Genomic DNA, 27,619 nt, shown 5'->3' with positions numbered 1-27,619 from the left:
ATACAAATAGATTCATATCTATCACCCTACATAAAACTTAAGTCCAAGTGCATCAAAGACCTTGACATAAAACCAGATATGCTAAACTTGATAAGAAAAGGATTTCCTTCCTAAGCTGAGTCATATTCACCTATCAGACTTTCTGATTCTCTTGCCCTTCAGCAGGCATTTCAGCCTTTTCACTTATTGGCTGTTGTGAATAATGCTATAGTATCATAAAGTGCAGAGTCAGTAGAAATCATTAAGAGCTGTGACCTCATCTCTATGTACCCAGAGGAGACATTGTTGGCATGTATGATAATTCTATTTTTAATTTCTTTAGAAACTTCATACCCTACTCCCTGTCCTACTGTATGCACCAGTCTACACCAGTGGTGTCCTAGGGCTCCCTTCCTTAGCAGAGTTTATTACTGCTTGTCTTAACAAAAATATGTGTAAGTATACGTGTGTGTACATCTTCATGTACATGACTGCACACTTTTTATTAATCGTTTTATTCATGTACATTTCAAATGATATCCCCCTTCTCCACACCCCCCATCCTATCCCACCATCCCCCCTCCTCTTTGCCTCTATGATGGTGCTCCTTCACCCACTCAGCCACTCCTACCTCACTGCTCTAGCATCCCCGAACACTGGGGCATCAAACCTCTACAGGACCAAGGGTCTCCCCTCCCATTGATGTCAGAAAAGGCTATCCTCTGCTACATATGTATCTGGAGCCCTGGAGCCCTCCACATATACTGTTTGGTTGGTGGTTTAGTCTCTGGGAGCTCATGGTGGTCTGGTTAGTTGATGTTGTTCTTCCTATGGGGTTGCAATCCCCTTCAGCTCCTTCCCCTAGCTCTTCCACTGGGGTCCCTGGGCTCAGTCCAGTGGTAGGCTGTATCTGCATCTGTATTGCTCAGGTGCTGGTAGAACCTCTCAGGGAACAGCCATACTAGGCTCCTGTCAGCAGATGCTTCTTGGCATTAGCAATAGTGTCTGGGTTTGGTGTCTGCAGATGAGATGGATTCCTAGGTGGGGTGGTCTCTGGGTGGCCTTTCCTTTAGTCTCTGTTCCATTTTTTGTCCTTGTCTTTCCCTTGGGCAGGAACAATTCTGGGTTAAAATTTTTGAGATGGGTGGGTGGCCCCATCCTTCAACTGAGGGCTGTGCCTCTCTACTGGAGGTGGTCTCTACAGGTTCTATCTTCCCTTTGTTGGGTATTTTGGCTAAAGTTATAGCTGTTGGGTCCTGAGACCTCCTCACTTCTCTGGCATCTGGGATATTCTAGTGGCTATGTGTTTGCATGATTGCAAAGGCTAGAAGACACTCTCAGTTGTCATCCTGGGGAACACCATCCTCTTCCTTTCAGACAGGGACTTTCAATGACCTTAAACTTACCAGTTAGTCTAGATCCTCTTGTCTCTGCCTTGCTAGCACTGTGATCACAAGCCTGCACCACTATGCCTAGTATTTTCTCTTGGGGCCCGAGGATTGAACTCAAGCCCTCAATTCAGGTTTACTAACTGGGTAATTTCCTTAACCAAACTTTTATGGTTTGTTTGTTTTGTTTTTTGTTTGTCTGTCTGTCTGTTTAAAGTAGTGGATTTCTTTATGGATTGTGTTAGTCAGCTTTGTGTTGTTATGACAACATATCTGGTAGGACAACCTAGGGGGAGAAACATCTATCACGGCTTCAGAGGGTTTGGTCCATAGCTTTTTTGTCTCTATGTGTTTGGGAAAGACATTGTGCTATGGCAGACAGCTGTGTACATCATAGCATGCAGGCAGCAGAGAATAAACCAGGTCCCATTCTCTTTGACCTCCTCCTCTCAGTCTCTTCTTATAGGTTTCCTAAACTACCAAAATAGTACCATTTGGAGACCAGGTATTCAAATGAGGAGCCTGTAAGAGACATTGCATGTTCAAACAGTTACATTTCACATAGGTGTAGAATGATAGCTCATGTTTTTATTTCTTTTTTTAATTACTGATGTTGAATCTTTTCATATTTCTGTTGGCAATTTTTATGTCTTGTTTTTGAAGAAATACTTCTTCAGACCTTTTACTCAGTTTTAAATTGGGCTAAAATAAAGAAATTGAACAAGTAATTAAAAACCTTCCAAAAAGATAAGTCTATGACCAGATAACTCCCTACCTAAATTCTACTAAACACTGAAAAATCATCACCAATATTTCTTTTTTATTTAAAAATATGTTTCATATATTTTGATTATGTTTCTTGCCCTCAGCTTCTTTCACTTCTCTATTAACTCAACTTTGGTCTTTTTCTTCTCCCTTTCAAAAGACCCCACAAATCCACAAAAAATGAAAATTAAAACAACAAGCAAAAGGACCAATATGGTAAGTCAAACAGAATGAAACAGAAAGTCCACAGAAACCATAGAGTGTGTGTTTTGGGTTGGTCAACTATCCCTGTGCACGGGGTCTCCCCTGGAGTGTGCACCAGGGACACTCCATTGAAGAAAACTGATTTTCCTTTTGCCGTGGGTATCAATTGCAAATAGCTTCTTGATTATGGATGACACCGTGTCTACTTCCCCTTCAGTGTTGGGACCCCCTTTGATTGCCAATGAGTTCTTAAACTCTTAAAAAACAAAACAAAACAGAAACATACCTTTAGATTTTATTACACCAATATCACCTTCATACATAAGCTATACAAAATGCTGTATGAAAACTATACACCACTGCATCTGAATACTGATGCAAAGAATTCACTGAAGCAGTAGTGACTGAACTCAGTAACACATGCCCATGCTGACCACGGGAATCCCTTTGTCATGAAAAGCTTGCTTAACATTTTCCGACCAATCACTGTGACCCGCCCCATTGACATGTGAAAGTTAAAAGCCACATCATCATTTCCTTTGATATAGAGAAAGCACTTGGCAAAAGTTCATCATTATTTCTTTCTGGGTAAAAAATCTCAACAGTTGAGGCATAGAAGGAGACTTTTCAGCATAGGAAAGGCATGGAAACACTGTACGGATGTAAGCAGTGCTAAGCAGCAGCACCTTTTCCTTACAGTGAAATACAAGGCAGCATGTTCACTCTTACTGCTTTTTAAATTAAGTTTTATTTTCTAAGTGTGAGTGCCTGTGTGTAAGAGAGCGCGCGAGAGAGAGGCATGGGGTGGGGAGGGGCACGGGGTGTTTTGTCCTTTCATCTTTACATGGTTCCTGGGAATCAAACTCGGATCACCAGGATTTACTGGCTGAGCCACCTAACTAGCCCTCTCTCACCGTTTCTGTTCAACATAGTACTGGAAGTACCCATAAGAACCAAACCAAACCAAACCAAACCAAACCAAACCAAACCAAACCAAACCAAACCAAACCAAACCAAACCAAACAAAAACAAACAACAACAATGCAATGCAAAAAGCAATGATTGCAGAAGCTTGTGTGTGTGTGTGTGTTGTGAGTGTGTACTGTGTATGTGTATGTACTGTGTATGTGTATGTATTGTGTGAGCGTGTTGTGTGTTGAGTGTGTTAGTGTTGAGTGAGTGTATGTGTATGTATTATGTGTGAGTATGTGAGTGTGTGTGTATGTGACTGTGTGTGTGTTGGTCATGGTATATTCTTGAGTATGTGGGTATGGTCACCTGTGCCTGCACATGTGAAGTCCAGAGTTTTACTTAGAGTGTTTTCCTCAGTTACTTTTCACTTTGTTTTGAGAACCTGAGTGAGTCATTGTCATTGCGATAGACTGTTGGGCCACCCGACGGCCCAGCACCAGTTACAGATACAGGAAGGGCATCTGGCTTTGGGTGCTGAGGCCCTGAATTCAGACCCTCATGCCTGCACAGCAAGTGCCTTGCCCACCAAGCCATCTCCTCACCCCTTGTAGACACTGTTAGGAGTAGGGTTCAATGAGAAGAAGCCCAGCTACAATTTAAGGAGGCCTTTTCATTAGAAATCATTTCATAGACTTCTATAAAAAGTTTCTGCTTCTCATTGTTAAAAGCTAAAAGCCATAGCATTATCATTATTAGCACATCCATAGTGTGATGCCTTATGCATTTGACATGGGACTTTTCTACACCTGCCAAGAAAAAGCACTATTTGCCTGAACATAAAAGCTGTTATTTGACGATCTATTCCATTGCTCTGAGTCATTGATGGTTACAGGATTTATATTTATCCTGTAATGCAAAACATTTTCTTCTAGGTCTGAAGTAAAATAATTTCACAAAATGTATGCAGGAACATTCCAAATTATCTTTGTCTTGCTTCATGTACTTGAAAATGAAGTCAAGCATTTATAAGATTGCTCTGCCGCTCTCTCTCTCTCTCTCTCTCTCTCTCTCTCTCTCTCTCTCTCTCTCTCTCTTTCTCTGGTGTGTGTGTGTGTGTGTGTGTGTGTGTGTGTGTGTGTGTGTGTGTGTGTGTGTGTATAAGTAAATGTGCATACATGTGTATGTGCCAGAAGTTAACCTTGGGTGTTATTCTCAGGAGCCATTGACTTTTTTGTTTGTTTATAAGATATGGTCTCTCACTGGGACTTGGGGCTCTTTGATTAAACTAGGCTGTCTGGGCCACCCAGCCCTGGGAATCCTCTTGTCTCTGCTCTCCAAAGCTCGAATTGGATTTTTCTGTGAGTGCTTGGGATTGAACTCAGGACTCCAGGCTTGTGCAGCTATTGTTTCACCATGGTGCCCTCCCTGTCCCTCTGGAGGGTACTTTTCATGTGCTGTTCTCCACGCTTGCCATTGTCAGGTTGAACAACAAAAGTAGTTTCCTCACTGCTTTGATGAAAGGCTGCACTTACTGGACTGACGTGTTTATTATTTCTAAATGATTTTAGAATATGTGTCACAGATTGCATTGTGTAAAAACAAGTATAGCCTTAAAATTTGTTTACTTTCATTCACAAATGAGATTGACTAATAGAATCCCTTCCCTCTTGTGTGGGACATTGCCATGGTAAGACTTTGGTTATGTGAACTAGATAGAATGGAGCTAGAGTACTGTGCTCCAAAGGTTGTATGAAAATCACCCAGTCAGTGTCTTAGGGTTTACTTGCTGTGAAGGGAAACCATGACCAAGGTAATTCTTATAAAGGAGAACATTTAATTGGGGCTGTCTTACAGTTCAGAGACTTAGTAAATTATCATCATGGTGGGAAGCACAGCATCATGCAGGCAGACATGGTGCTGGAGAAGCCAAATGTACATGTTGATCTGAAGGCAGCAACTGTCTTCCACAGGTAGCCAGGAGGAGGCTCTATCTCCTGGCCTGGGCAGAGTCTGAGCAGAGGAGTCCACAATACCTGTTTACAGCAACAAATTTCCTCCAACAAGGAAGCCCACATCTCCTCCAATTGGGCTACACATTCCCTATGGCCAAGCATCCAAACACATGAATTTATGGGGGCCAAACCTGTTCAAACCATCACACTCACTAAATGTGGAAATGAACTCTGCTGTGACACTCCCTGAGTGATATAATCAATATTTTGAAGAGATTAAAGAAGGGGAGGGGATCAAGGGCACAGACCTTCTGTTCTGAATGAACAGAAGCCACAGTGAAGCAAATGGCAATTTGAGAAGGTTATATCCTCACCAAGGAAGCAGAAGGCAAAACCCCGAGTATAATCAGGAGCAGCAAAGTGGGCTATAAGACCAAGCCTGAGAGGTAGTAATGGGGCCATTTATTTGATTCAACAGATCTTAAATTTTGTTCCTTTATCAAAGTTTTCTATTGACTGCCTGCTTAGCATTTTTTTCTGGCTTTCATGAAGGTTTTAGAATATGTAGTTTCTTTTCTCAAATGCTTGTGTGTCTGTGTTGTCTTTTTTGGGGTTAGTGAGGCACATATGTGCTACATATGTGCATGTGGGGAAGTCAACAGCTTTCTACTTACTTGAGATGGTTTCTTGTTTACCATGGCCTATGCTAGGCTAGTTGGCATTCATGCTTACCTGGATTCATCTTTCTCCACTTCCTATCTGGATGTAGGACAACTAGGGTTACAGATATGCGTTACCAGGTCTGGATATATGTGGGTTCTGGGCTCTAAACTTGGGTATTTACACCTGCATGGCAAGTGCTTTACCTACTAAGCCATCTCTACTCTTCAAAACATCTTTTTTTGAGAGCAGTGGTGACAATATTGTATAATTCACATAGCTATTCATTCTTAAGGCAAAGAAATAGGTATCTAAGATGTTAAGGAGCACATTGCTACCTCTAACTAAACCAGGATTCTGTTAGTAAGGAAGAATGGGAGAATAAATATTGGATAAACAACTAACTACCTTTTTATAAAATCCTGTAGACCTGGTGACTCCCATGCAATATGGTGTTATATCAAGCATAGCAACATGGAAAGGTTCCCAGTTTATTTTATGAAATGAGCATCTCATCTTAAAAACTAATAGACATGTCTGAAAGGAAAAAAATTAAGAATATAACCGAAAACTCAAAATACAAACATGTCATCTTTCCAGTATTTTAAAGGAATAATTCATCAGGGTCACTTAGGGTCTGTCTTAGTTAGAGTTTTATGTTGTGAAGAGGCACCATGACCAAGACAACTCTTGTAAGGACAATATTTAATTGGGGCTGACTTACAGGTTCAGAGGTCTAGTCCATTATCTTCAAGGCACGAACAGGGCAGCATCCAGGCAGGCATGGTGCAGGAGGAGCTAAGAGTTCTGCTAGCAGAAAGAATACTGGCTTCCAGGCAACTAGGATAAGGGTCTTAAAGCCCACACCCAGGGTGACATACCTACTCCAATAGGGTCACAACTTCTAATAGTGCCATTCCCTCGGTCAAGATTTACAGATGTCACATTCCACTCCCTGGCCCCCATAGGCTTGTCCAAACATGAGTCTATGGGGGCCATACCTAAACATAGTATAATGTAAAAATATATCTAGTCTGACTTCAAAAGTTCCCAAAGTCTACAGTAGTCTCAACAATGTTAAAAGTCCAAAGTTAAAAGATTTTTTCAGAGATTCATCCAATCTCTTAACTGTAATCCCCAAAGCAAGACAGGAAACCAGCTGGGCAAACTCTAAACTCTGCATCTCCACGTCTGATGTCAAAGTGGTCTTCAGACCTCCAACTCATTTTTTTTTCTTTGCTGACTGTAAGAAACTTCTTTCTCCTGGGCTGGTTTCACTCTCTGTTAACAGCTTTCCTGAGCAGATAGACTGTGACTCTGGCATCTTGAACATCTTGGGGTCTCTAAGGCAACTTCAATGATCATCCATGATATTGGCATCTCCAATTCACTGGGGTCTTCTGCTACAACTAGGCATTACTAGCCTCTCATAGGCTCCCTTCATAGTGCCAAGCCTCAACTCCTTTGCATGGCCCCTTCAATCCTGGGTCATCAATTGCAACTGAGGCTGAACCTTCACCAGTGGCCTTCCATGGCCTCTTACAGTGACAAACCTCAACTGCTCTTTAGGACCTCTTCATGCCTTTAAAACCAGTACCACCTAGATGAGTCTAGCATTACAGCTGCAACATGAGGTACAACCTTGGCTGTCTCTGGAACACAGTTTCTTTGTTCTCTCAGAAAACAGTTGCCAGAAGATTTCACCTTAGTGATACTGGTTTCTTCTTAATCACCACTAATTTCTTAGCTTCCCCTAACCAGCATGAATTGCCCCAGTAGTCCCTTTTATTCTTAACTCTAAAGCCTGAGACACATGGCTGAAGCTGACATGTTCTGCTGCTTGCTGGGGCTGGAACATGCCCTGCCCCCATCCCTTATTCTATTATCAATTTTCTGTTTTTCAACTCCCCCACTGCCTGAGATTGGTTGTCCTGGAACTTGCTCTGTAGATTGACCTTGAACTAAGAAATCTGCATGGCTATTTCCTGGGACTAAAGGTCTGTACCACCATGCTTGGATTTAAGTTTTTCTTCACCTAGAACTTGCTCTGTCTCAGGCTGGTCTTGAGGTCAGAAATCTGCTTAGCTTTATTTCTTTGAATTAAAAGTGTACACCGCCATGCCTGGATCTAAATTTAGCTGGGTAGGATCTTGCCCCAAAGCCCCACTCCCCTAATTTGTTATCTCCTTGAACATAGGATTCAGTGCCATTTCACTTCCTGGTTTTTCTTTCTAAGCTTGCTATGCTTGTTTAAAATCATCGTCATGAGACTTAACCAGAAAATAAAGCCTATGATGGGAATTTCTGAGACTTCCTTTGTCAGTGCAATTAATCTGAGTCTATTCACCTTAGCCTCAGGCAGACTCTTCAGACATGGACAGACTCTACAGATATGGGCAAAAAGTAGCCGCATTCTTCACCAAAATACCACAAAACAGTCTCTAAGCCACATTTGGAAATTCTTCTTCAGGGAAACCTCTTGGGCCAGATCTGCACAGTTCAAGTCATACACAGCAACAAAGTCTTCTATATTTTTACTAGGATAGACCATTAAGCCCAACTTAAAGCATTGCACTGCTTTCCAAAGTTCCCAAATCTACATTCCTCCAAAGAAAAGCATAGTCAGGCCTATCACAACAATACCCCACCCCTGGTACCAACTTCTGTGTTAAGGTTTTACTGCTGTGAAGAGATACTATGACCAAAGCAACTCTTGTAAGGGACAACATTTAATTGGGGCTGGCTTACAGGCTCAGAGATTCAGTCAATTATCATAAAGGCAGGATGGCAGCATTCAGGCAGGCATGGAGCAGGAGGCTCTGAGAGTTCTACATCTTCATCCAAAGGCTGTTACTATACTGGCTTCCAGGCAGCTAGAACTAGGGTCTTATAACCCGCACCTACAGTGACACACCTACTACAACAGGCCATACTTTCTAATAGTGCCACTCCCTGGCCCAAGCATGTACAGACCATCACAGGGTCCATAGTATAATACCAATATTATCAGAAATGTTTTGATATTGGGAGAATGAAAATATTAATACAAATATAGTATGACATAGCAAAGGTCCAGTAATAAAAGATATGATAAGCAAAATCAGTGAAGAACTTGAGAGAGGCCAGCACTTGGTTCTGATTAAAAATTATCTTACATAGCATCACCTTGCCTCTGTTCATGCCCATAGACAAAAGTCCTATCAACCCAAATCACAGAAATGTCTCTTTCTATTCCAAGGTGCTGAGAATAAGCAACAGTTTAGGGGTTGACCCTAAATAAGATATCTAAGCCACTCCCTCTCAGGTTCAGGGAACATTGCAGGGAGTGGATATAGGATGTAAGAGCTGAAAGACAGAGAAGGAGCTGTGAAATGCCATTCTCTAGACTCTGGGTAAACACTGCAATCATCAGTTCACAACAGCAGGCAACCTGCACTTGACTGGCCCTATCAGTCATGGAAGGGCAAATGGAGCCCACTCTTCCTGCTGAACTGTTGGCTGTTGAGAGATTCTGGGAGGGGAGAACCACTGTCTTCAGTTGTATAGCCACCCCGAGCTTGTCACTGTCTTCAGTCGTATAGCCACCCCGAGCTTGTCACTGTCTTCAGTTGTATAGCCACCCTGAGCTTGTCACTGTCTTCAGTTGTATAGCCACCCCGAGCTTGTCACTGTCTCCAGTTGTATAGCCACCCCGAGCTTGTCAGCTCCAAGTGATAACTCCAAACTCACAGTCACAGAGGCCATGGTAAACCCAGGGGAAGGAGAAGATCATGGAACAAAAGGAATAGGCCCGCATGTGTCTAGACTGCTTTCTTGAGCTCCACACAAAATAGATGACTTCCCTTGACCAGAAGGGCTTCTCCTTCTCTGACCTTGACTGTGGATCCTGACCTCCAACGTGCAGTAAGTGGGGAAGCTGGAATAGTAATTAGCAGATTCCAAGTTCGACTTCTTCTTTTCCCCTTCCCTCTTCCTACCCTGACCCCTAAGGACCTACCTAGGAACTATCTAGGATTACTGGAATGCCTCTCCACACAAACAAGGCATTTATAGAACTTTAAAACTCTAGCCAATTGTTTCCATTTACCTCAAAACTCCTTCCCACTCGCTAAGGTCCATATCTACCCCTGGTTCACCCCAAATAAAGTGTATGCATTCAAGCCCACCCTGAATAAAGCTTGACCAGAGTCCTGTTCTGGACTCTGCTTCATCCTTCTAGTCCAGTCAGAGGCATCCTGATACCTGAAAGGGAAGAAACAAAGGATGTGGAACCACAGCTGGACCCCAAAATACACACCACACCACACATGAGCATGAGAAAGAAATGTGGAGAGGAAGCAGTGAGGGGATGAAGGTTGTAGGAAGAGGAAGAAGGTAGGGGTTAGAGTGACCATGCATTTTATACCTGTATGAAATTGTCAAAGAACAAACGTAATTAATAATAAGTAATAAGTAGCCCTAAGTATCTAAGGCTAGAAATAGCCTTAGTAGATTAAGTAGATTAAGCCTTTAGTAGATTAAGACATTTAATTTCCTAGGCTAGCAAGTTTATTTCACTTCAAAAGATAAAAGTATATTTTAAACCTCCCAAGCCAAGTGAAGCTGCCTAGAGAATATACTTTAAAGGAGTATCTGAACTAGGATGACGCAAATCCACAACAGTATGCTCCTTTTGCTTCTGCAAGTTTCCCAAGGCAGTCATCAAATCATGGGACTCATTCTCTGCCTGCTTCCATGGAAGCAGTGGACCCGGCTTGGTAGAGTCTTGTAAATACCAATACTAAGCTTAAGAAAAACTTGTACCCATTATTCCCCTCTGAAAGTAAGGCTACTTTTACTATTTCCTTTGAACTTTTACAACTAAATGGTTTGATAAAATCAAATTATTCTTTTCTTTTAGTGAAGTGTATTAGAGATATGTGCTGAGACCATTAGCTAGTAGTCTGGAGCTTTAAATTATGAAACCAATATATTCTACACCAATATTTTTCAGATTTTTTATCCATAATCATATCAAGAAATAAGCTAGGCTTATTGTTGTTGGTAGTAATCATGTTATGGTCCAGTTTTGTTTTAAGTATGAACTTTTCTTCGTGGAGTAATTTGGTTCTAGTTGCTGGTTTTCCTGAGATTTTCAGGAGGCGATAGGGTAGGATTTTGCTAAATGGTGCCTTCTTTTCTGCCCACAGCTCCCATGCGTGAAGTGCGGTACCTCATTAACCCAAGGACCTCACCAACAGGAAGCTGTATTCTTTACCAGCAACTCACCACATCCTTTTTGATCTGGTTTTCTTTTTCAAAAAGTGGACACATTTCTTTTGAGCTATTTTTGTTGCAAAGTTAAGCAAATGGCTGATCACCACTTGGATGAGGTTCCTACAGCATGCCCACACTGTGCGTCTTCTCAGGCTGGTCTACTTTGTGTGTGTCCAGCAGGAAATTCTCCAGTGATGGTGGTGGAAATGTCACAGACATCGAGTATTGGTAGTATAGACATTTTTACTTCACAAGAGAGAAAAAAAGAAAGAAATGCCAGCAGAGAATCTTCTCTAAAAGATTTGGTAAATATTGAAGATTCTACAACACAAATCAACAGCTCATTCTCTATTCCCATATCTAAGTCACTCTTTATCCTATGAGCCCTTGTCAGCTAATCCATTGCCTTCTTAAAGTTCTTAAAGAACCATTTGCTTCCCACAGAAGATAAGCAAAGTTGGTTAGTTACATGTTTTATGATACTTTCAGTCACTGTCAACATTATTTCTCAGGATCCTAAACAGTTAAGATTATTAGTCCAGCTCTTTAAAGCTGTTTACACAGGAAAAAGTTCTTTTTACAAGTTTAACTAAATAAGACTTTTTGATAACTTTCTTCAACTGATACAGGGTAAGATTTATGACAAAGGTTAAAGTGTAAGCTGTAGCTTCATTATCTAAGAATATAAAATATATTTTACAAGGCTGGTTCACATGATTTTCAAACAATGTGTGGATTCCCAATAAACTGGTTTGGCTGTAATCATCTGTGTGAAGAGCACAATGGAGACTATAGTCCATCTAGCATAAGTTTGGTGACAAGGAACAGTAAGTTTAGGGAAAGTCAGACTCTGATTCTTCCCCTGAACCTTCTGACACTTGCAGCCTCACTTGAAAGTCTTCCTTAGCCTAATGAGCCAGTGACTTGTACTGTACTCTGGATTTGAAAACCACAGTCAATTATTTTGTATACAGTAAATGCGATATGTATGGTATCCATCAAAGCTTATCACACATCATTAAAAGAATATTTCACCTTAAGAGTTGTTTTTCAAAATTATCTTTTGGCCCTAGTCCACAAGAACTTCAAATGTGGAGAGAAAATCTTCTCAGTCACAGCGGAATCGGAGCAATGTCACAGGAGGAAAAGTCCCTCACATACGAATGGACAATGGAGCGAGCATTGAGGTATGTGGGGAGCAATGTCACAGGAGGAAAAGTCCCACACATAAGAATGAACAATGGAGCGGGTATTGAGGTATGCGGGGAGCAATGTCACAGGAGGGAAAGTCCCTCACATACGAATGGACAATGGAGCAGGCATTGAGGTATGCGGGGAGCAATGTCACAGGAGGAAAAGTCCCTCACATACGAATGGACAATGGAGCGGGTATTGAGGTATGCAGGGAGCAATGTCACAGGAGGAAAAGTCCCTCACATAAGAATGGACAATGGAGCAGGTATTGAGGTATGCGGGGAGCAAGCTAAAACTGCTAGAGAGGCTCAGTTTCTTCTTTTTGATCATTTTGTTTCAACTTTTTAACAAATTTACTTATTTTAATTTAAAAATTCTCACAATATATTTTGACCATTTTCCCCTTCCTCAACTCTTTTTCCATATCATCAACTTTATCTTTGTTCTTTCTCTGTCTTTCAAAACAAAACAAACTCCCACAAAGCACAAAAAACAAAATAAACACCAAAAAGACAAAGATTTTAAAAGTTTACACACACACACACACACACACACACACACACACACACACACACACCCCAAAACGAAACAAATAAACAAAGCATGGAGTCCACTATGTGTTGGCATGGGGTCTTGCCTGCAGTGTGGTTGTAGATGCAGTGACACTCCATTTGGAGTATCAATTGCAAATAGCATCTTGGTTACAGGTAGATGTCATGTTCATGTCTCCCTTCAGTGCTGGGACCTGACCGGTCTGAGCCTGTGCAGGTCTTATGAGTGCCATCATAGTCCCTGTAAACTCGCATGTAAACCTAAGACTAGAGAGGTCATGGGCACTATGGGAAAAACTAAGTCTATTGTTCTGCTAAAGGAGCATAGCAGTAAGATGAGTTCTGATGCCATGGTGCCATCTCCATAGGTAAGAGTCTCACTTAACCCTCATCGGCGAGGCTTCTTGCAGTAGATGGGAATCAACACAGAGACCCATGACTGCACAATGTGCTGAGATACTTGGAGCATTTAATTCTAATGTGGTATCTTCATTAAATCTATCCCTTTAAGGCTCAGGGGTCTAGGCAGAAGAAAAGGCAGAAAGGTTGTAAGAGCTAGAGGTGATGGATGACTCCAAGGAAAGACACACCCGAACTTTCTGGTTTCCTCTATGCCAATGGGTTGTGACAGAGGCAATTGAGAAGTAAACCTAAAGAAAGGAAGTAAAGACCACAGTAAAAATTTCAAGCACATCGAAGTTTTTACTAAAGGAATTGCAGACTATTTCCTGCTCATGCAGGGCCAAGGGATTTCACCTAAACTGGGGGGTATTTGCATGAAGAATCTTTTCCTAAAGGCAGTAAGTGGTACACTCTTTGTTCAGACTTTTTAATGATTGAGAGGTCAAATAATTTTACCTCATCTGCTCACTGCTCTGGTGATCTCTTCACTTTTCCAGTTAGATAAATACCCTTATCATTCTTTTCAGGGTTCTAATTAATATAAAAATATGAAGTAAAGACTGCAGAGATCACCCATTCAGTAAAGTGCTTTCAGTGCAAGTATGAGGATCAGAATTTGGGTGCCCTGCTTCTGTGCAGAAAGTGAGGTGCAGTGGCCCCTGTGGCTCCAGTGCTGGGGAAGAGGAGGAGGAGTGTAAACAGCAGGGAACAGAGCTGTGTGGCCCGTTTCATTGTGCAGGTGAAGGTGGCTGCACCACCAAACTCTCCAACAGTCAGGGTGCAGTCTCGAGGGGAGGCTTCAGCTGCCTAACCCTACAGGGGCTTTACCTGGTGGCACTGCCCCAGCCATTGTCCCATGTGTCCCAGGCCCTGTGCATGATCAGTTCAGAAACTCATCTGTACTCTGTTGATGATCTGCATTACAGAAACTTACAATGCTACTCTTCAAGCAATGAGAAGGAGTTGTGTGGTTTTTAGTTTGCACTGCAAACCAGAACACTGCTGTTGGCCAAACCAGTTCATTCTCTCTTTGAAAATAAAAGCTAAGTGATAAATCAGAAAGATACTTGGTTTAGATCAGTGGTTCTACTCAAGCAAATGCATAGTGTCTCTATTTGATCTTACCCTAGAACAGAATTCCTCTTTCCTTGGTAGATACCTTTCAGTATTGTATGTTCATTCTTAATGCCCAGTGAATGCCACAGAGATGGAGGAACTGTTTTTTTGTTTCCAGGAATTCTATACCTTTGGAAGAATATTGGGACAGGGGAGCTTTGGAATGGTCATTGAAGCTACAGACAAGGAAACAGGAGCTAAGTGGGCAATTAAAAAAGTGAATAAAGAAAAGGTAAGACTTCTCTGTGTGGCATTGCAGGGTGTGGCATTGCCTGGGTACAGTGCCAGGGTGGGTAGGGTGGGCAGTGCAGCTTCCCTTATTCACCCAGGTTGTGTCTTCCCTTGAGGGCCAGGACTGGACTAACTACTGGAGAAGTGTGGGGACCACTCTAATCTCCTGGGAAGGGACTAGTTCCTGTACTCAGGCAGATTTGAGCTGTCTGCAAAGTACAAAAGCGTCAGCAGAACCAGTATAATTCAATACATAAACTTTACAAGTAAATCTGAAGTCAGAACTAGCACTTAGTATGTGTACATATAGGTCTATAAGCTGGATGTCTTAGCTGGAAGTAAATTCTGTTGGCCATTCTGAGTTGTTTGATACACTTTTATTCTATTTTCTCATTTAATTGTGTTTCCTTTCTGTTGGCCAATCCCCCTTCCAGTCTAGTCTACTGTCCCTGTGTATCTGCTGACTCTCTCTGTGTTAGCTGTTGGCAGAGGACTGGACTTCTCTTTAAGTTAAAATCTAAGACCTCAAACTTTACATCAGCTCATTATCAACTTTTACAAAATCCTCTGTCTGGATAAAGAAGCAAAATGACACCATCATGGTGTTGTCTTCTTGAATTTGTGATAATAAGTATTGGATCTATAAAATTAAGCAGTAACCTATATGGACTTCTACGTTGTAGTAAATTCCTAAGTTGAATGGGGTGGACATGCCAACTTTAATAAAGCAATTAAGAACCTTTTAGCGGAGACACCGCTGGAACCTGAAGGAACAGACCGGATAAACAGTTCTCTGCACCCAAATCCCATGGGAGGGAGAGCTAAACCTTCAGAGAGGCAGACACACCTGGGAAACCAGAAGAGACTGCACTCTGCACACATTACTGATTCCAGAGGAAAACACCAAACACCATCTGGAACCCTGGTGCACTGAAGCTCCCGGAAACGGCAGCGCAGATCTTCCTGGTTGCTGCCGCCGCAGAGAGCTCATGGGCAGCACCCCACGAGCAAACTTGAGCCTCGGGACCACAGGTAAGACCAACTTTTCTGCTGCAAGAGACCTGCCTGGTGAACTCGGGACACACAGAGGCAGAATTCCTCTAGGACTGGGCACTTCCTGTGTTTACTGGGAGTCCCACACCCGCGGATCCCGGCCCGCAGCAGCTCTCTGCTCCCAGACCCCGTGGGAGAGAGACCTCACCGCCTGGTCAGGTGGGCACTCCTGAGGCTGCAGAGCAGAAGAGACCACCAACACTGCCCACCCCTGCCCACATCCCTGGCCCAAGAGGAAACTGTATAAGGCCTCTGGGTTCCCGTGGGGGAGGGCCCAGGAGCGGCAGGACCCCTGCGCCTGAGACACCGCCAGACCCTGAAGGAACAGACCGGATAAACAGTTCTCTGCACCCAAATCCCGTGGGAGGGAGAGCTAAACCTTCAGAGAGGCAGACATGCCTGGGAAACCAGAAGAGACTGCACTCTGCACACATTACTGATTCCAGAGGAAAACACCAAACACCATCTGGAACCCTGGTGCACTGAAGCTCCTGGAAACGGCGGCGCAGATCTTCCTGGTTGCTGCCGCCACAGAGAGCTCGTGGGCAGCACCCCGAGAGTGAACTTGAGCCTCAGGACCACAGGTAAGACCAACTTTTCTGCTGCAAGTGACCTGCCTGGTGAACTCAAGACACAGGCCCACAGGAACAGCTGAAGACCTGTACAGAGGAAAAACGACACGCCCGAAAGCAGAACACTCTGTCCCCATAACTGACTGAAAGAAAACAGGAAAACAGGTCTACAGCACTCCTGACACACAGGCTTATAGGACAGTCTAGCCACTGTCAGAAATAGCAGAACAAAGTAACACTAGAGATAATCTGATGGCGAGAGGCAAGCACAGGTACCCAAGCAACAGAAACCAAGACTACATGGCATCATCGGAGCCCAATTCTCCCATCAAAACAAACATGGAATATCCAAACACACCAGAAAAGCAAGATCTAGTTTCAAAATCATATTTGATCATGATGCTGGAGGACTTCAAGAAAGACGTGAAGAACTCCCTTAGAGAAACACAGGAAAACATTAATAAACAAGTAGAAGCCTACAGAGAGGAATCGCAAAAATCCCTGAAAGAATTCCAGGAAAACACAATCAAACAGTTGAAGGAATTAAAAATGGAAATAGAAGCAATCAAGAAAGAACACATGGAAACAACCCTGGATATAGAAAACTAAAAGAAGAGACAAGGAGCTGTAGATACAAGCTTCACCAACAGAATACAAGAGATGGAAGAGAGAATCTCAGGAGCAGAAGATTCCATAGAAATAATTGACTCAACTGTCAAAGATAATGTAAAGCAGAAAAAGCTACTGGTCCAAAACATACAGGAAATCCAGGACTCAATGAGAAGATCAAACCTAAGGATAATAGGTATAGAAGAGAGTGAAGACTCCCAGCTCAAAGGACCAGTAAATATCTTCAACAAAATCATAGAAGAAAACTTCCCTAACCTAAAAAAAGAGATACCCATAGCCATACAAGAAGCCTACAGAACTCCAAATAGAGTGGACCAGAAAAGAAACACCTCCCGTCACATAATAGTCAAAACACCAAACGCACAAAATAAAGAAAGAATATTAAAAGCAGTAAGGGAAAAAGGCCAAGTAACATATAAAGGCAGACCTATCAGAATCACACCAGACTTTTCGCCAGAAACTATGAAGGCCAGAAGATCCTGGACTGATGTCATACAGACCCTAAGAGAACACAAATGCCAGCCCAGGTTACTGTATCCTGCAAAACTCTCAATTAACATAGATGGAGAAACCAAGATATTCCATGACAAAACCAAATTTACACAATATCTTTCTACAAATCCAGCACTACAAAGGATAATAAATGGTAAAGCCCAACATAAGGAGGCAAGCTACACCCTAGAAGAAGCAAGAAACTAATCGTCTTGGCAACAAAACAAAGAGAATGAAAGCACACAAACATAACCTCACATCAAAATATGAATATAACAGGAAGCAATAATCACTATTTCTTAATATCTCTCAACATCAATGGCCTCAACTCCCCAATAAAAAGACATAGATTAACAAACTGGATATGCAACGCAGACCCTGCATTCTGCTGCCTACAGGAAACACACCTCAGAGACAAAGACAGACACTACCTCAGAGTGAAAGGCTGGAAAACAACTTTCCAAGCAAATGGTCGGAAGAAGCAAGCTTGAGTAGCCATTCTAATATCAAATAAAATCAATTTTCAAGTAAAAGTCATCAAAAAAGATAAGGAAGGACACTTCATATTCATCAAAGGAAAAATCCACTAAGATGAACTCTCAATCCTAAATATCTATGCCCCAAATACAAGGGCACCTACATACGTAAAAGAAACGTTACTAAAGCTCAAAACATACATTGCACCTCACACAATAATAGTAGGAGATTTCAACACCCCACTCTCATCAATGGACAGATCATGGAAACAGAAATTAAACAGAGACGTAGACAGACTAAGAGAAGTCATGAGCCGAATGGACTTAACAGATATTTATAGAACATTCTATCCTAAAGCAAAAGGATATAACTTCTTCTCAGCTCCTCATGGTACTTTCTCCAAAATTGACCATATAATTGGTCAAAAAACGGGCCTCAACAGGTACAGAAAGATAGAAATAATCCCATGCGTGCTATTGGACCACCACGGCCTAAAACTGGTCTTCAATAACAATAAGGGAAGAATGCCCACATATACGTGGAAATTAAACAATGCTCTACTCAATGATAACCTGGTCAAGGAAGAAATAAAGAAAGAAATTAAAAACTTTTTAGAATTTAATGAAAATGAAGGTACAACATACCCAAACTTATGGGACACAATGAAAGCTGTGCTAAGAGGAAAACTCATAGCACTGAGTGCCTGCAGAAAGAAACAGGAAAGAGCATATGTCAGCAGCTTGACAGCACACCTAAAAGATCTAGAACAAAAAGAAGCAAATACACCCAGGAGGAGTAGAAGGCAGGAAATAATCAAACTCAGAGCTGAAATCAACCAAGTAGAAACAAAAAGGACCATAGAAAGAATCAACAGAACCAAAAGTTGGTTCTTTGAGAAAATCAACAAGATAGATAAACCCTTAGCCAGACTAATGAGAGGACACAGAGAGTGTGTCCAAATTAACAAAATCAGAAATGAAAAGGGAGACATAACTACAGATTCAGAGGAAATTCAAAAAATCATCAGATCTTACTATAAAAGCCTATATTCAACAAAACTTGAAAATCTGCAGGAAACAGACAATATCCTAGACAGATACCAGGTACCGAAGTTAAATCAGGAACAGATAAACCAGTTAAACAACCCCATAACTCCTAAGGAAATAGAAGCAGTCATTAAAGGTCTCCCAACCAAAAAGAGCCCAGGTCCAGATCGGTTTAGTGCAGAATTCTATCAGACCTTCATAGAAGACCTGGTACCAATATTATCCAAACTATTCCACAAAATTGAAACAAATGGAGCACTATCGAATTCCTTCTATGAAGCCACAATTACTCTTATACCTAAACCACACAAAGACACAACAAAGAAAGAGAACTTCAGACCAATTTCCCTTATGAGTTTCGACGCAAAAATACTCAATAAAATTCTGGCAAACCGAATCCAAGAGCACATCAAAACAATCATCCACCATGATCAAGTAGGCTTCATCCCAGGCATGCAGGGATGGTTTAATATACGGAAAACCATCAACGTGATCCATTATATAAACAAACTGAAAGAACAAAACCACATGATCATTTCATTAGATGCTGAGAAAGCATTTGACAAAATTCAACACCCCTTCATGATAAAAGTCCTGGAGAGAATAGGAATTCAAGGCCCATAACTGAACATAGTAAAAGCCATATACAGCAAACCAGTTGCTAACATTAAACTAAATGGAGAGAAACTTGAAGCAATCCCACTAAAATCAGGGACTAGACAAGGCTGCCCACTCTCTCCCTACTTATTCAATATAGTTCCTGAAGTTCTAGCCAGAGGAATCAGACAACAAAAGGAGGTCAAGGGGATACAGATCAGAAAAGAAGAAGTCAAAATATCACTATTTGCAGATGATATGATAGTATATTTAAGTGATCCCAAAAGTTCCACCAGAGAACTACTAAAGCTGATAAACAACTTCAGCAAAGTGGCTGGGTATAAAATTAACTCAAATAAATCAGTAGCCTTCCTCTACACAAAAGAGAAACAAGCCGAGAAAGAAATTAGGGAAACGACACCCTTCATAATAGACCCAAATAATATAAAGTACCTCGGTGTGACTTTAACCAAGCAAGTAAAAGATTTGTACAATAAGAACTTCAAGACACTGAAGAAAGAAATTGAAGAAGACCTCAGAAGATGGAAAGATCTCCCATGCTCATGGATTGGCAGGATTAATATAGTAAAAATGGCCATTTTACCAAAAGCGATCTACAGATTCAATGCAATCCCCATCAAAATACCAATCCAATTCTTCAAAGAGTTAGACAGAACAATTTGCAAATTCATCTGGAATAACAAAAAACCCAGGAAAGCTAAAACTATCCTCAACAATAAAAGGACTTCAGGGGGAATCACTATCCCTGAACTCAAGCAGTATTACAGAGCAATAGTGATAAAAACTGCATGGTATTGGTACAGAGACAGACAGATAGATCAATGGAATAGAATTGAAGACCCAGAAATGAACCCACACACCTATGGGCACTTGATTTTTGACAAAGGAGCCAAAACTATCCAATGGAAAGAAAGGTAGCATTTTCAGCAAATGGTGCTGGTTCAACTGGAGGTCAACATGTAGAAGAATGCAGATCAATCCATGCTTATCACCCTGTACAAAGCTTAGGTCCAAGTGGATCAAGGACCTCCACATCAAACCAGATACACTCAAACTAATAGAAGAAAAACTAGGGAAGCATCTGGAACACATGGGCACTGGAAAAAATTTCCTGAACAAAACACCAATGGCTTATGCTCTAAGATCAAGATTCGACAAATGGGATCTCATAAAACTGCAAAGCTTCTGTAAGGCAAAGGACACTGTGGTTAGGACAAAACGGCAGCCAACAGATTGGGAAAAGATCTTTACCAATCCTACAACAGATAGAGGCCTTATATCCAAAATATACAAAGAACTCAAGAAGTTAGACCGCAGGGAGACAAATAACCCTATTAAAAATGGGGTTCAGAGTTAAACAATCAATTCACAGCTGAGGAATGCCGAATGGCTGAGAAACACCTAAAGAAATGTTCAACATCTTTAGTCATAAGGGAATGCAAATCAAAACAACCCTGAGATTTCACCTCACACCAGTGAGAATGGCTAAGATCAAAAACTCAGGTGACAGCAAATGCTGGTGAGGATGCGGAGAAAGAGGAACAATCCTCCATTGTTGGTGGGGTTGCAGACTGGTACAACCATTCTGGAAATCAGTCTGGAGGTTTCTCAGAAAATTGGACATTGAACTGCCTGAGGATCCAGCTATACCTCTCTTGGGCATATACCCAAAAGATGCCCCAACATATAAAAAAGACACGTGCTCCACTATGTTCATCGCAGCCTTATTTATAATAGCCAGAAGCTGGAAAGAACCCAGATGCCCTTCAACAGAGGAATGGATACAGAAAATGTGGTACATCTACACAATGGAATATTACTCAGCTATCAAAAACAATGACTTTATGAAATTTGTAGGCAAAAAAATGGTTGGAACTGGAAAATATCATCCTGAGTGAGCTAACCCAATCACAGAAAGACATACATGGTATGCACTCATTGATAAGTGGCCATTAGCCCAAATGCTTGAATTACCCTAGACGCCTAGAACAAATGAAACTCAAGACGGATGATCAAAATGTGAATGCTTCACTCCTTCTTTAAAAGGGGAACAAGAATACCCTTGGCAGGGAAGAGAGAGGCAAAGATTAAAACAGAGACTGAAGGAACGCCCATTCAGAGCCTGCCCCACATGTGGCCCATACATATACAGCCATCCAATTAGACAAGATGGATGAAGCAAAGAAGTGCAGGCCGACAGGAGCCGGATGTAGATCGCTCCTGAGAGACACAGCCAGAATACAGTAAATACAGAGGCGAATGCCAGCAGCAAACCACTGAACTGAGAATAGGACCCCTATTGAAGGAATCAGAGAAAGAACCTGAAGAGCTTGAAGGGGCTCGAGACCCCATATGTACAACAATGCCAAGCAACCAGAGCTTCCAGGGACTAAGCTACTACCTAAAGACTATCCATGGACTGACCCTGGACTCTGACCTCATAGGTAGCAATGAATATCCTAGTAAGAGCACCAGTGGAAGGGGAAGCCCTGGGTCCTGATAAGACTGAACCCCCAGTGAACTAGACTGTTGGGGGGGAGGGCGGCAATGGGGGGAGGGTGGGGAGGGGAACACCCATAAGGAAGGGGAGGGGGGAGGGGGATGTTTGCCCGGAAACCGGGAAATGGAATAACACTCGAAATGTATATAAGAAATACTCAAGTTAATAATAATAATAATAATAATAATAATAATAATAATAATAATAAAAAGAACCTTTTAGCATCTACAATTATTCTGAAGCACACTACAGGGCTGCCTGCATGCTGTTCTTTGCTTTTTGTTGTCTACAGGGCTAGAGATTTGGGTTGGAGTTTATAGCTGCAACTTCAGGCATTAGTCTCTCATTCATGTACACTAATAGAGAAATAAACGATACCTTTCCATACAGGAACTGGACAGTCTATTGCAGTGTGTACAGGTGAAGACATTTGGGGAAAGCAGTAGGGACAGATGAATGGCAGGAGAACAATTTCTAACTTCCAGATCTTCTCCTTGCAGACATTTTCACTGCTCATGGTCAGTATTTCTCTGAGCCTCTAGGCTAAGCTTAAAGTGTGCATCCATCGTACATGAGCGGGTGCTAGCAGAGCGGTCAGGATCCTCCTCACTCAGACAGTGAAGGCTGAACAGGAGAAGAATTAGAATCAAGAATGTCCCCAAGGGAAATTTTTTAACTAGAATATGTTTGCCTTATAATCAGTCTCTTCCCTTAAGAATCATTATGTACTTTCCCAAACTGGAGCTAAAGGTGTGTTCAGAAATTGATCTTTTGTTACCTCTTTCAAGAATATTTTTATCTTGAGAAAAGACCCATAAGAGAGAAGAATATTTATCTTTAGATAATGGCAATTTCAGTATCAGGAGAACTGATGATCTGGGTCAGGGTTGAAGAAGATAGAGAGAATCCTAGAATTTTCTAGATGATTAGACAATCTTGCCTACGTCTGAAGGATATCCATGTGCTCCCTGGAGATTTCTTCATTATACACTTTGTCCCAGGCACAGTAAGGCTTAGATGTTAGGAGATACACTGGACTTGGGTTAGTCTTAAGGCAAGGTCTCTGCCTCTCTTTTTCTCCTCAGTTAACCAGGGACACCAGGAAGTAACATAAATACTAGGTTAATTGTAAGTATATGATATGATATAATATAATATAATATATCACATATGCATTATACATGTAAATTAAGTCTAAACAAGACCACAACGGATTTTGTTGTTGTTGTAAAGCCATCTCTGACTGAGGTCCCAAGAAGATTTTGTTTTTGTTGGGCTGATCAAGGATCCTATACACGGATTATGGTGATTGAAAGAAAATATCAAAAGGATACGTTCAAACTGGAACGAGGGGTCAGAGGCTACGTTTACAGAATTTAAACATAGTTTAAGAGATTGATCAAAGTCAAATGAAATTCCACTTGAAAATGGACCAAGAAAAGAGGGGCATAATTTAATCTGATTTTGGGATGGAAGATCTACTTCTCCATTTTTCTTCAGAAAAGAGCAGGCCTCCAAGGGATACCAACTCAACATGACATAACAAGTTCTTACATTTGTCTTTCCAGTGTGTTTTAATAAAGACACTATTCAAAGCTGTAGAAAAGGGTATAAAACAGCTAACTTTCATACTGAGGAAAGTAGCAGTGGCATTCCCACAGCAACCTGTTTCTTCCTTGGTTCAGGCTGGAAGTTCTGCAGTGAAGTTACTTGAGCGGGAGGTGAACATCCTAAAGACTGTCAAACATCAACACATCATCCACCTGGAACAAGTGTTTGAGTCGCCTCAGGTAAAGTTCTATCAGGAGCTGCAGTTGGAAGGTTGTTATTATTACAAAATGAATATCATTCCATTCCAAAGTAGCACTCTGGGGCACAGTTGCTTATGTCCTTGGCAAATATCTGTCACTAGAGATTGATGAGAACATTCTGAAGGACTTCTATTATTGATTGTATAATTAGGTGTGTAATGATTAGATTGATGTCTTTAGTTACATGTTCTGGGTGGCACATTAGAAACAAATGTTCAAGATTAGAAAAATGTCATGCAAATCCAATAGCAAGTAGAGCTTCCTAGAGACGGCATCCTTCCCAGTTGTCTTAGTCCATATACTAGACCCCATTTCGTTATTGCCATGATTTTGCAAGGTTAGCTTCATGATTAAATTGATAAGGTTTTCTTGGCATAGTATAGAAAGTACTTTCTTTCTCTTTATTTTCATTTTTTAAACTTATTTTTCTTTCATAGAATATATCCTGACTGCAGTCTCCCCTCCACCCACTCCTCCAAGTCCCCTATTCCCACCCCATACCTCTCCCCTTCTCTCCCAGATCTACTTCTCCATTTCCCTTCAGAAAAGAGCAGGCCTCCCAGGGCTATCAACTGCACGCTTTTTTTTTTTTTTTTTTTTTTTTTTTTTTTTTTTTTTTTTTTTAGTTGATGAACTTGGGTATCACTTCTACTACCTGGAGGCAGTATACTAGGTAGGTTTGGCATGTGGACAGATTATCTGTTTCTTTACATCCAGATGCTGTTACTTGTTAGCCACGAGAACATGGCCAAGTTATTCAACTTGTCTCTGAGTAACGGTCTCAGCTGTGGAGTGCTGAGTCATCTGGATATTGAGGGATGAGAGATTAATGGGTCTGTGGATACAATACAGTCATCTTACCAGATGGTAGCTACTGTCCTTTATTTTCTTTGCCAGACTCAAAAGTAGCTACTAATAGTCAACTTGGGTTATGCATTATACTTTATTAACTGCAACTGCTTGGTAACAGGGCCACAGTTGTCCTTGTGCATGTTCCATGATGCTCTACTTCTGCCACTGAGCTACACCCCTCTGGCCTTTCACATGGTTAGTTCCCCAGCTTTGCTGATTTCCAAAGCATATGCGGATTGTCACTTTGCTGAAGATTTGAGGAAGAACCCCCCCTCTCTCTCCCTCCCTCCCTCCCTCCCTCCATGAGTGTGTGTGTGTGTGTGTGTGTGTGTGTGTGTGTGTGTGTGTGTTTGTATGTACATATTTTCTCTCTTTGATACTCTTCCCTGGAAACTTTGTCTTGGTTTTTCTGGACACCCATCTCCTAAATTCACGGAGGCTCCTGGGTCTGCAAGTTCTCCAGCGTGTACTCCTGTAGGCCATAGCAAGCAGCTTCCTACCCTCCCAGCATTGCTGCTGTGCTCTGCAGGCTCTATAATGCCACCTCATTCCACGGATACCCCTCTCATCTCATCATCTCTGATTGACAACCCATCTTGCCCAGGGGTTTGGCAACTCTTCTGAGGCTAGGGCAGTCAGGTGCTTGCCTCATGGGCTTCTCTTTCTCAGACAACACTACTCTATGCTGACAAATGCTAATATCTGAAAATTACATTTTATAAATATTTCCATTTAAATTATTTAAACAGAGGGGCAAACCAGTCTGTTAGTCTACCATGTGTACAAGCAGGAGCCCAAATACTCAAGAGTTTGAAGGCAAGAGAACTGGTTATCTCTAGTTGTCTTTTTCTATATTGCTTGATTTTGATTCACATGAGCTAGATCTGCCCATAAACATACACATGTCTAGACTTTCCACCGAACCTATTCTAAGGAGATGGATGTAGAACTGGTTGTATACTGCTGGTCAGCCACTCCGACTGTGTAGTGGTTTCCTGTAAGTCTGTGTTCTAAATATGCACATAAAAGACTTGAGCAATACACCTTATCACTAACTTTGACCAGCATGCGTTTAACATTTTTTAAAGATTTATTTTTATTTTATGTGTCTGTGTACTCCCTGCATGCAGAACCCTCAGAGGCTAGAAGAGGGCGATAGATTCCCCTGGAACTGGAGTTTCAGATGCCTGTGAGCTGGCATGTGTGTGTTGCAAATGGTACCTGGGTCTTCTGGAAAAGTAGCCAGTGCTCTTAACAACTGAGCAATCTGTCTGGCCCCTCATGCATTTTAAAATTGATGTCAATTTGTATCATAACTATTGCTAATGCAACTTTCTCTTCTAAGTACTCCACTTACCATTTCACGTCCCTAGCCACCCTGTGGCGCTGCCAATGAAAAAAAGTATGACCCAGCTCAAAAGCTTATTTGTCAGATGTTTCAGAAGCTTTAACATCCCAAAGTGGCCTGAAATTCAGTGAATCAGAATTGTGGGTCTAGGAAGAAAGATGTCGGCCTCTCTTCCTGCTTTAATGCATACTGACTGAATGCAGAAGTTGGATTAGCAGCTGATACAAGAACAGAACCGATCCTCAAATCTTTAGAGCAACAGAACTCTAGAATATATGTTAGAATGGAAACGTGGAGGGTAATGGTGTCTGATGGCAGGGCCTATGAAAAAGGCACACCTTTTAGTTGAGTAGAAATCTTTGACTCAGTAAGTGGCTTTACTGTGGCATATCTAAAGACATCTCACTATTCCTTGAAAGGAATGACAGACACAGAGGAGGGGTTTCATCCTTGCTTCCTCATCACTTGTACCCACGGAGTCCTGGTGTCTCTTCTTTGGCACTTCTCATGTATTTTCCTTTCCCCTGTTACAGTTGTTAATATTATAAACCTGACAGAGTCTAGAGTCATCCAAGAGACAAACCTCTAGGCACACTTGTCAGGGATTATCTAGAGTAAATGAGCCTTTGGTCATGCCTGTGAGGGATTATCTTAACTAGGTTAATTGAAGTGGGAAGACCCATGTACTACCAGCAGCATTATTTTATGGGCTGGAGTCCCAGACAGAATAAAAAGGAGAAAGTTGGGGTTTGTGAGAAGGCTTGGTGGGCAAAGGTGCTTGCTTCCAAGACTAATGACATGAGTTGAATCTACATGGTAGAAGAGAACCAAAAAATTGTTCTTTGATCTCTATAGGTATGATGGGACATACACATGCTCACATGCACACACACACACACACACACACACACACACACACACACACACACACACCAATTTAAAAATCCTTCAAAAGAGAGGAAGCAAGCTGAGTACTAGCTCTCATTGTTCTTCTTGACTGTGGATGCAATGTGGTCAGTTACCTCAAGCTTCTGTTGTGGTGGCTTTCCCATCATAATAGACTGTACCTTGAACCGTGAGCTAGATTCCACTCTTTGTTCCTTAAGTTACCTTGTTCAGGATAGTTTATCACAACAAGAAAAGTAACTGAGAACCCACCTCCCTTCTTGTGTCTAGCCTGTGCTTCATAGACACTGCCTGTTAACATGTACAACCTGTGAGCTCAGCCTGGCCCTCTACCTGTTTCCATAGGGCCCATAAGTTAAGTTTTCTACATTTTCAAACCAATGACAATATTTAAAGTACTAATATTTCATAACATTAAAATTATACCAAATTTGGCTTCCTACATCTAGAAGTACAGAATTGTACTGTTTATGGCTGATGTCAAGGCAGCTGCAGACTACACTGTTGTAAAAGAGGTCATGTCACCCACAGAGACTGTGGGTGTCTACTCTTAGGTTTGGTCTTTAGAGAAAAATTTTGCAGAGTCCTGCTGTAAATTCAGATTGTAGTGTTCACTTAGAAATTCAAAATTGGCATTATACAACTTCCACCTTAAGACTCTGACTTAAACGCCTCCAATGCCTCTTTTCATAAGGGCTTGGGGA

At 41.7% G+C, this 27,619-nt stretch overlaps 1 protein-coding gene across 9 annotated transcripts in view; it reads left to right on the top strand.

Annotated features, from left to right (window-relative positions):
* The window catches only part of Stk33 (serine/threonine kinase 33), a 179,627-nt gene that overhangs the window by 92,082 nt on the left and 59,926 nt on the right, over positions 1-27,619 (top strand). For 5 of the 9 annotated variants that reach the window (NM_001432630.1, NM_001432628.1, NM_001432631.1 and 2 more), the window contains 4 exon segments: positions 11,050-11,421; positions 12,190-12,303; positions 14,498-14,611; positions 23,684-23,788. In NM_001432630.1, the coding sequence (NP_001419559.1) occupies positions 11,209-11,421; positions 12,190-12,303; positions 14,498-14,611; positions 23,684-23,788 (546 nt within the window). In that variant the 5' untranslated portion in view covers positions 11,050-11,208. 9 annotated transcript variants of the gene reach the window in all.

Source organism: Rattus norvegicus, chromosome 1, assembly GCF_021556685.1.
Source record: "Rattus norvegicus strain SHRSP/BbbUtx chromosome 1, alternate assembly SHRSP_T2T, whole genome shotgun sequence".
In the NCBI taxonomy this organism is placed as follows: Eukaryota; Metazoa; Chordata; class Mammalia; order Rodentia; family Muridae; genus Rattus; species Rattus norvegicus.
This window is presented reverse-complemented; position numbering and strand designations above follow the sequence as displayed.